The 10248-nt window shown below is 30.9% G+C and overlaps 1 protein-coding gene and 1 long non-coding RNA gene across 4 annotated transcripts in view; one reads left to right on the top strand and one right to left on the bottom strand.

Annotated features, from left to right (window-relative positions):
* LOC105135658 (uncharacterized) overlaps nucleotides 1-1402 on the bottom strand; it is a 5450-nt gene extending 4048 nt beyond the window's left edge. The window contains exon 1 of the long non-coding RNA XR_844219.1: nucleotides 1393-1402. This is a non-coding gene — a long non-coding RNA (uncharacterized LOC105135658). The remainder of the gene's footprint in view (nucleotides 1-1392) is intronic.
* A 3657-nt stretch (nucleotides 1403-5059) lies between these two features.
* Nucleotides 5060-8300, top strand: LOC105135659 (uncharacterized). Of its 3 annotated transcripts, none has more exons than XR_844220.1 (4): nucleotides 5060-5303; nucleotides 5554-6370; nucleotides 6525-6768; nucleotides 7662-8300. XR_844220.1 is itself a non-coding variant. In XM_011040642.1 (3 exons), the coding sequence occupies exons 2-3, from the start codon at nucleotides 5929-5931 to the stop codon at nucleotides 6626-6628; spliced, it is 546 nt and encodes a 181-aa protein (XP_011038944.1). In that variant the 5' UTR covers nucleotides 5060-5303; nucleotides 5554-5928; the 3' UTR covers nucleotides 6629-7160. The 3 variants fall into 3 exon arrangements, 1 of the variants encoding a protein (XP_011038944.1); XR_844221.1 differs by having other exon boundaries at nucleotides 6525-6938; XM_011040642.1 differs by lacking the exon at nucleotides 7662-8300 and having other exon boundaries at nucleotides 6525-7160.
* The last annotated feature ends 1948 nt before the right edge of the window (nucleotides 8301-10248 follow it).

Here is a 10248-nt window from a genome sequence, read left to right as displayed (position 1 = left end):
AGTTTTGATTCTTGATCATGAAGCAATAGGTGCATTTGTGACTCATTGAGGATGGTGACTATGTTTTGCTGAGCAATTCCATAATGAAAAGTTGGTGACTGATGTTTTAAAAACTGGAGTTGGTGTTCGAGTTAGGGAATGGCTTGCAGTGCATGGAGATCATGTTAAAAGTGATGCTGTAGAGAAGCAGAGGAAATGAGGAGCAGAACAAAGAAGCTAGAAGAAAAGACCAGGAATGCTGTTGAAGAAGGTGGATCTTCTTGCTCCGATTTCAGTGCTTTGATTGAATAGCTGAGGTGGGGTCGCCCTTGAAACAAATGCAGATATAAGTGTTGTCACACATGCATAGAATATCTTGTTTGTACTTAGTAGTGATTTTGGCAATTTACAGTATTATCATTCCCTTTAGACAACTTAATCAAGTCCTCTCTCCTCGAAAAAAAAAATCAATTGCAATTTAACAAAGTTGCGAGAATGAGAGTTGAATGCAGACGCAGGTCACTTTTAGACAGGTCTTGAGAGTTGAAAGAGTAATCATGCAAATCAGTTCCCTTCCTAATGGATCAGAAATGAGTAGTCCAGCTTATATTTTTAGCCCAAATAACTAATCAAATAAAAAGGTTGAGCTTAGAGACAGTACACTATAAACTAGCTAGACATACAGGACAAACAATCGTTTCCCCAGTAACAAATTCATCTTCTGTAGTTGGAGAACTTGCGAAAACTAGCCACCACAAAATAATTGCAAGAATCTATGCAGTTTTTAATGAAGTAAAACCACCTGCGTCGTAAATATAAACTGATGGACATATACCAAAACTGATATAGAAAAACTCCATGTTTATTTATGAAACCATCATCTTCTTGTTCATCATTATCCATTGGCTGCCATGGTGATTCTTTTTCATTACAATTGTTTCGCAATGAAGATCCACACAATAAAGGATTTCTTTCGTAACTGCTTTTATCAAAGGTCCCAAACTAATACTTTTTCCTGAGAGTCTTACCTGACAAGTTTTTCTGTGCTACACTAAAAACTACCATTATAGTAATTTCAGTAAGTTGCCGAGAGATGACATCATTCATTCAAGTCGTTGTAAGAAAGATCCAAACTCTCAATCTGCTTCAAATTTGAGAACGTTGCAGGTATAGATCGAGCGAGATTGTAGTATGATAAAATTTCCATCGTTTTTTTAATAAATATTAAACCATTATTTCTTTAAACAAATATGAAAAGAGAGCGCAGAATCTAAAATTCATGAATTTCTTAAAACCTCATTGCCCTTGTAAACCATGAGAACATCTTTATGATTTGTACAATCGCAGCATCTCTAGACTTCTTGCTCCTTGGTTTCAGTTCTTCTACATTGGCTTTCTCCTTCTCACAGTGACACTGAATATAGCCTTCTTCGGGATAATACAATATTTTTTTATCATTATAATCCACTCTAGGTCTAAAATTTGATACAGAGTTACTCTTACCAAACTTATTTTTTTATATTATTTTTCTAACACGAAAATCATAAATTTTGCTTATGAAAGAAACCCATTACAATTAATGTCGTAATAGAATTGACATTATTTTCTGCTTCTGAAATCTTATCGTTATCATTTTTTGGCCCTTCCAACCTAGCTACTTCCACATCTCTCCCATTGATAAATCATTTTTTTTACCCCTTCCACCCTCCATAAAGTTACCATTTAACTCCACTTTCGAGATTAAATCTTAAAACTTCTTTAGATTAATTTTTTCGTACCATTTAAATTGTTATAAACACAAGTAAAAGAGGTGAAAAACTCCTTTACCCACGTATCAAGCATACCCTAATACATAACACTAGTTAAATCTTGACTTAACATTTCAAGTTAATGGCTAGTATTTTGCAAAATGAGAAATAATATATGAGTAGTATACTGAAAATAAATATATATTATATGTGGAGCAATAAATAGAGGATAAGACCCATTAATTTGGATTTTGAATATAAGTATATGCATTGAGTTGCATATTAATTTGAAAGTTATTTGGATTTGGCTAGAGAATATCAAAATTACATCAAACCAAAACTTTGCTCCAGTCATGGATTTTGACTTTTAAGAGTCGAACCATTGGGTAGAGATAGCGTTGGATTTAATAACTATAGTTGACAACCTAATTGCAAAAAACAAACAAACAAACATTTGATAGAGAAACTTTTTTTAGGAAAATAAATATTTTACTTTGTTAATTTTATTTTCTTATTCATTATCATGATGCTTTTATAGTTTTTTTCCCCTCATTATTATTAGGGTTTTGTAGTTTATTTTCTATATAAAGATTTATAATAACTTTTTGAAAAATAGAAATAAAGAAAAACAAAATTAAATATTTTAAAAATATTTCTATATTTATAATATTCTTATTTCTTAGAATTTTAACTTATAATAAACATCCAGAGACCTAGTTTGAAAAGCATTTGAATATAACGACTTCAAATGCTTTGGGCCATGGGTTGAGACTTGAGAGGTGGTTGGTTTCTTAACGGGCAATAACCACTATAGGAGGCCGACTTTATTAGAGTTGATAGGGCACAAATATATATAATAATGTGCTCTGGTTAATACAATAATAATAATAATAATAATGATTAGGGTAATTTGTTCTTTTATTCGGCTTTCTAACCTTCTCAGAATTGCATCAATTAAGAAGCATTAATGGCCGCAAAGAAGAAGCTGTCGATTTTGTAAGGAAGGTGCAGAAGCGCATCAACAAAGAGGCTTACAAAGGCTTTTTGATGACTTTATATGTATACAGAAACAAGTGCAAGGACGTGGCTGTTGTGTACAGAGATGTGGTTGAGCTGTTTGTAGACTATCCTGATTTGCTGGAGGGGTTTCACAGATTTTTGCCAACTTTTGAGGTCATAGCTGATCTCGAAAGCAAATTGCAGATTCCATAAATATAGACAAACTTGACTTGTGATCAAATTGAGTCATTGATTGGTTTTATATATAGTATTTCTCTTTGAACTGATATCGTACAGTGTGTTTGCTCGGTATAGTTCTGCGTGTTAACTTAAGGTTCTAAAGCTAAGACTATATCAGAGGTGCAATATATCGGTTTTTTTTAATTAATATTGATATTCGAGTCAATTTATGTCTATTTTGACTAATCTCATAAAACTTAAAGTTAATAATCATATAAATCATAAGTGACCTTGAGATTTGTGAGACTCGAATTAATAATTTCTAAGAAATAAATTAATAATTTCTAAGAAATAAATTCATGGTCTGATCAATTGAGTTATATCCAGGATTACAACATAGTGTTTTATGTTCATTAATGATGCAAGACAAGAAAAAATTATAATAAGGTTATTTAGCTTTATATATATGTATTGATATTTTCTATAGATTAATAAAAAAATTACCTTTTCTCTTCCTTGTAAGATAATATTTACAACATTTAAAGATTTTTATTTCAAGTGTTTTTCATCTATATTCTATCTTTTTTATACATATTATTTTTATTTTGTTGTTTTCATTTCAAATATATATTTTAAAAAATCACCTTACAAGCTAATCTTCAAAGTACATGTTTATCTAATTTTTAATTATTATACTTATGAATATTAAATTTAAAATTTATGTGGCATATGTTTAATCATGTAAGTGATTTAACAATAATGATTTAAAATATGTACGTGAGTTAACATTATTTATCAACCTTTAATGTCAACCATTTTCATGTATATTAAAGATATATTTTAAAAAAAAAAAACCATTGTAGTTAAATATCATTCCTTTAATTATGAAAAATTATGTCTCCATTTGTGATTGACAGTTAAGTCAACAACTAAAACTTTGATGATTGATGAAAAAATTATTTAAAATTTTCATTTTTTGTTTTTATATATAGTTTAAGCAAATGCAACATGAATTCAATCTATAATTATTAGGTTAACTTTTATATTATAGTTTTTAAATTTAATTTAAATAAGTTGACAGAAAGCAAGTTCAGAATTACTGGGTGAGTGGATTAACATCACATCAATTATCAACCTCCAATAGCTTCCATTTTCATGTATATTAACGTTATATAGTTTATTAAAAAAACATTGTACCAAGCTGCATTTTATGTTATAGGATCTATAAAAAAAATTGAGTTTGAAATGAAGTATGTATGAAGCAGTTTTTATATATATTTTTTTAATTAAGTTTTATAAAACTTTGTTTGTTTTTGCATTTTAAAAGTTTTTTTTTAATTTAAAATTATTTTTATTTTTTTCTTTACTTTAAATTATTTTTTTTGTATTTTAAAATTATTTTAATGCGCTAATATCAAAAATAATTTTAAAAAAATAAAAAAATTATTTTGATGCATTTCCAAATAAATTTTTTTTTAAAAAATAACAACAACTAAATATTTTATATATATTTTTTGTTGTGCATAAATCTCAATTATAATTTTTATCAAATACGTATCTAAATCTAACTAACTATATCTAACTATATTTTTTTAAAATTTATTTTTTTAAACCACAATTATAAAAATTACTTAAAAAACAAGCATACATATTATTCCCTTAATTATGACGAATTATCTCTCTATTTGTGATTGACAGTCGCCAATAATAAAACTTCAATGATTAAGAAAAAATTATTAAAAAAATTCATTTTTTGTTTTTTAGTTTAAGCTTTTCACATATGATATCATGAATTCAATCTATGATTATCAAGTTTCTAAATAAAATTTTAAATATGGATTTTTATATTATCATTTCGGGAGTTGATAAGCTAATTTCTACCAATGTTTATTTGCTGGGTTGCCCCCCCAAATCAAAGGTTTGGGGCTGTCTCGAAACAAGTTTATGGTCATAGAAGTGTTAACTAGAATTAACCCTGATTAATTAATTTATTTTTTTTTTATAAAAATAAAAATAATATTATTATTTATTTTAAAAAAAGTTAAAGGTTTTTACTGGGTTTATTAAAATTAAAATCCGGATTAGTTTAGAGGTTAACTCATTAAGTCATGTGGGGTTTAAAAAAAAATGATTGCTACCAAGTCTGAATCCAATCCTTCTAGTGTTGGACTAAATTGAATACAAGTAAAGTAGAAGGACTAATGATTAACATCTAAGTAACCTCCCAACTGGGCAGGTACAAAGCGTGACATTGATCATTAAACCCTCCCCCGCGGGCCTGTTCACTGGTAAAGTTTTATCAACTCCTTACGCATTTCTACTCGGCAATTAAAGACTCCGGCTGTCAAATGCCGTCGGAAGACTAAACCCGGTGACCTCCCAACGATTCTCTCTCCGGTAAGTTAGAACTCCAATCTCATCCACCCCTTCCTCCCCTCTCCTTCTGATAGGGTTTTTAATCTAACATTGAAAAAGAAAAAAATAATTTTTTCAGTGACTTAGGGTTTTGTTTAGCGTAATTTTGGTGTAGTTTCTGTTGATTTCTTCGTTAGGTTCTTGCGTTTCAGTGATTATGAATGGCATTGCAGTGATTGAAATGAACATGCAGCCTTGATTGTATGTTGTTGTTGTTGTTTGTGGTTTACAGCTTGCAGGATGGGAAATGATACCAAGGCTAGTTGTAAGGGTAAGGATGAGGAAATTAATGATATAAAAGGGAGAAACATTGGTAACAGATCATCAAGCAGTTTGGGTGCTGCTAATGATACTTGTGGTCTAAGAAAGTCAGCTAGAGAAACATCATTGAAGAAAAACTTGACTCCAAGCCCTTCAAGTAGTAGAAAGTCTGAACGTATTGAGAAGCAGACCCCCCTACAATTCCTCCTGTTACGAGGAAATCTGAGAGATTGGTTGAGAAACAAAGTTTACCGACTTCTTCTAGAAGCCTGAGAAGGGTAAGAATCAGTTGTCATCTAGTTCTTCTGGTTCAACGAAGTGTGGTAAAAGCTCGGGCTCTTTAATTATGGAGGAAAAGCACAAGAAAGAGAAGAGGGTGAAAGAACTTGAAACTGAAGAAGTTGGAAACAGTGACAAACCTGTTATCAAAACTGTCCTGGTTGGAATTAAGAGAATGGATGCTCGTGCTTACAGGGAGCTGTTCAAACAGAAACAAAAGAAAGCTAAACTGGAAGGTAGCGAAGATCTGATAGTAAATAGGACACCTGGGGTTGATACTGAGGTGAAGAGTGGTTGCAAAGTGATGCCTTCTAAACAAAAAAGGAGTATTGATGACTTGAATTTTGATGCTACGGAAATGGTTTCAAATGAAGATGGCGATGCAGCTCCATATGAGTGCAGCAGAACTGATTCTGTGGATTCATGTTCCAAAAGGCAAAGGTTGAAGAAGCGCAATAAAGTGTCCAACAGTAACACTGATGCGCCTTCTCTGAAAACTGCTTTAATAGGTAACTGCTAGTTTCACTGTTGATTATTTGTTCTGGTTTTGTTCCTTATCCTGTATGCACAGATGGTACTCTTCTCAGAGTATTAGGTGGCAAACATTGTGGGATTTCCTTGATTTTTTTAATTAATCTTCATAAAATGTCTCTTTTTCTGCAGGAACTTCTGGAGCTCCAGTGCAGAAGATGTCTCAAGTCATGCCAAGTTCAATTAGCCTTCTTAACACAACTGATGCGAATCACGTACCAACTTCTCACATTTGACCAGTAAATTTTCACAAGTACTGAAAGCTGACATGGTTGGGTATAATGGAGGAAGGAACTTGCATGATGATTCTGAGAAGAGTCTCCATCTTTTTTTGAAGCCTGAGATAGCAGAACTTTGTGAAATTTTGCAACTCCCAGTATGCATCTCATCCCTCTGAAGAAGTTAATTTCTCTAGCACTAGTTCATGAATGCTGCAGTAGGTTCTTTGATGTGGTGTATTGGGTCTGCCTATCTACTGCTATTCTTAGTACTTTGAATTGGTTTCAGAATTGATTTTAAGCATAGAAATAAAGAAGAAAAAATCTGGTAAATACCCTACATTTTGTGCCTTGAAGCCATCAACCTTGCAATGATCCTTACTGTTGGCATTGGGTTGAAATAACTGTTTTAGATCTTAATGAGATAAAGATACTATGACTTTTGTGGCCTAGAGAGCATTGCATTATTGGGCACTATTGAATTTCAATTTCACTCAATTCCTATTTGAAAGGGATTATCATCACCATCAAATGTCAGGTTTGAATTTTATTAGTATTTGTTAATTTCTTGTTCTCTCAATGGCATCACAAATCCTCTCCCTTGTCATCCGTTGAAATAGGAAAATTTGTTTGATATTTTATGTTTCTTAGCATTCTGACAGTGATGATCTGCTATTTTTTCCATCTCCTCTAGTGTTTCTCTGGGTTGTGAGAGGCAAATCTCATGGGTCAGAGAGTAACAATATAAAAGGAAAAAAAGGAAAACTTAAAAAATAGAAGAAAACTCTCTCTGGTCTTAGTTTGTTTACATTGCCGGACTCGATTAACCAAATTCTGTCTTCACTCTATTAAAAGTGAGGGAAATGATATGCTTACTGGTTTGATGGGTTCTTTTACTTAATTAACATGTTTAATCTGGACTTATGAATTTGCTGGAAGTTGCGGGGTCATGTATCAGGAAGCATCATTATTTTCATAATCGATCTCAAGATTATGCAGCAGTATTTCTTCTATGATGTTGTTATGTTGACATGTTTCACTATCCCTTCAGGAAAATGTCAAAGTCATGGTGGAACAATTTCTGGAATATGTACTGAATAATCACCATGTCAGTAGAGAACCACCTAGCGTATTGCAGGCGTTTCTGATATCCCTGGTTAGAACCTTCTTTTTTCTATATTTTCCTGCTGTTTGATCATTAATTTACTTTTGACACAACTCTTACACCCTTTGATTAAAACATAATAAGTCAGTCATTACTGTAAAAGGATGCTTTACCATGTTCATGTCATTTTGGATCATGGTTGTTGAATTTGAGGATATTTTGAAATGTTCATTGCATTTGCAATAGCTTTAATATCGTACTGGTTGGTTTTGAATCTGACAGATCTCTAAAAGCATGATATGTTATCTACCCTTTCTAAATTGTTAATTCCTATTTTTGCAATGTGACTGGTTGTTTTAAGAAGTGTAAAATGACTGAGTTTCGAAAACTAACAAGCAGAGTTGAAGCTTTTCTATCCTTTGTTGGGGTCAGTTTACACCTTTGATCTAAAGCAATAGTAAATAGGAATTAAAAAGAGGAGGGATCGCTAGGGATACAAGATTTGCAGCCAAAAATATGACCTGACATATTGAGGAAATCTAAGGGAGGTATTTTTAAAAAATACCTATATCAAACATTCTAGTATGCTTTTTGTTGAATGCATTATTTGCTCTTTGTGAATAACGTGATTGTTTCAGTGTAATGAAGGATTATGGAGCGTGCTTTTTATCTGAATTGAGGTTGGAGTTTATCATATCTGATTATTTTGAAGATGAAAAGTATGCTTGGCGAAGAATATCTTGACATGCTCCTCTTCCTATTGGTTCTATATTATTTCCTATACTATGTGTCCATAGCTTGGTTTGGTAACCTTTCAGCCCAAGAAAGTGACATTTGCATAGCTTGAAAACCAAGGAAGGAAATATTATATTAACAAGTCATTCTTGTGTCTTTTTGTTGATTCCTATTCTTATCCCCCTCGGGTACTTAGAGATAAGTTACGTGAATATTTAGAAATATGGTAATTTATTTATTTTACTAGAAAAAAATATTAAATTAATATATTTTTAAATAAAAAAATATTATGCTCTATAATATATTAAATGCACATTATGAGAAATCCAAAATAAAATATAAAGAATAGTTACATGTTATCAGTGGCAGAGCCACAATGGGGCAACAGGGGGCAATTGCCCCCTTAATCTTCTTTTTTCAAAGTATTTTTTTTATATTAAAATATTAATGTAATAGCTTTGCATGGTTAATTTTTTTTGTTAGCTATTAATTGATCCAAGCTCTTTTTCTTTTTTCACTATTGTCCCTGCCTATTTCTTTTTTATAAAATTTTGCTTATTTCTTTTCTATAAAATTTTTCTTCGAGCCCTAAGCTATTAATTAGTTAAGCAAATAACTTTTTATGTTTTATGTTTTAGGGAAGTTTTCTTCATCTTTTCTATATGTTTCATTATCTAATTTTAGTTTTATTTCTTTATAAGTAGTTATTGAAAATGTTGGGGTTTATAATAATGTATGGGTTTGTTGAATTAATATGTGAATGAGTAATTATACATGTTAATGGATATGAATTGAAATGAGTTTTAATGAATTAATAAGCATTTTGTTATGAATTTTATATGAAAAATGATGGTGATGAATTTACTAGTGATTAAAAATAAATTACATGACAACTAAAAAAATTACTTGCATAATAGATAAATTAAAAAAAAAAAATTTAATATTTATATTTAATTCATTTGTACAAAACAACAAATCAGCAAGAACAATATCAATTTGTGATAATTCTTTTAAGCTATGATTTTAGATGTTATATATTATATATCAACATAGAATTGTTGTCAAGAACTTTTCCTTGAAAAATTTAGAAATAGATAAATGAAAGTTTGTTGTATATATTAAGAAAGATATTTTTACTGAGATTAAAAATAAAATCATTATAAAGCAGCTTTAAAATATAAAATCTTGAAGAGAATAATTATAATATAAGTTTTTTTTATTTTAAAAGTATTTTTAAATTAATTTTACTTGATTTGAGTTGGTAAATATATTTTAAATTAATTTTTTAATATAACACAAATTTATATAGCATATAATATCAAATATTTATTAATAATTTATCCCTCATTTAAAAAAAAAATGCCGACTCATTCGTGTGATAAGAATTTTTTAGAAGGCATCAAAGAGAAGATGCCTACCGTAACAGGACACAAATGCTGGCAGCCATGCTGCCAAGCCAACGTGTGTGTGTGTGTTTATTGACTGCACAGGAAACATAAAATCCACAGCACAACACAACAAAAGCCAACAAACAGGAGAAATAAAACTACACAGGCTGTGGATTGACTTGATCTACTTGGAGTACTAGCGCAGGCCAAGGACCGCACAAGTTGTTTGTACCAAAGAGAGGCCGAGGACGATAGCTGCAGTAACCGTTGTAACACCTTTCCAAAAATCCCCGAAAAATTCTTCTATGAAGTATGCGCGGTTTTTGGCCCAGGAGCTTTTATAATAATCAATCACCGTTGCTATATTTTCCCCTGCATTCAGTCGGTGCTATAAAAGAGGTTACGCTGGT

Source organism: Populus euphratica, unplaced genomic scaffold, assembly GCF_000495115.2.
Source record: "Populus euphratica unplaced genomic scaffold, PopEup_1.0 scaffold271.1, whole genome shotgun sequence".
NCBI classification, from domain to species: domain Eukaryota; kingdom Viridiplantae; phylum Streptophyta; class Magnoliopsida; order Malpighiales; family Salicaceae; genus Populus; species Populus euphratica.
Note: the sequence above shows the minus strand (reverse complement) of the source record. Positions and strands in the feature narration are given on the sequence as shown.

What these genes read in the sequence shown, in the direction of transcription:
- LOC105135659 (XM_011040642.1), top strand. Translation starts at nt 5,929, where the DNA reads ATGGAGGAAAAGCACAAGAAAGAGAAGAGGGTGAAAGAACTTGAAACT. An exon ending in TCTGAAAACTGCTTTAATAG is followed by an intron (nt 6,371 to 6,524) that starts GTAACTGCTAGT and finishes CTTTTTCTGCAG; the next exon opens with GAACTTCTGGAGCTCCAGTG.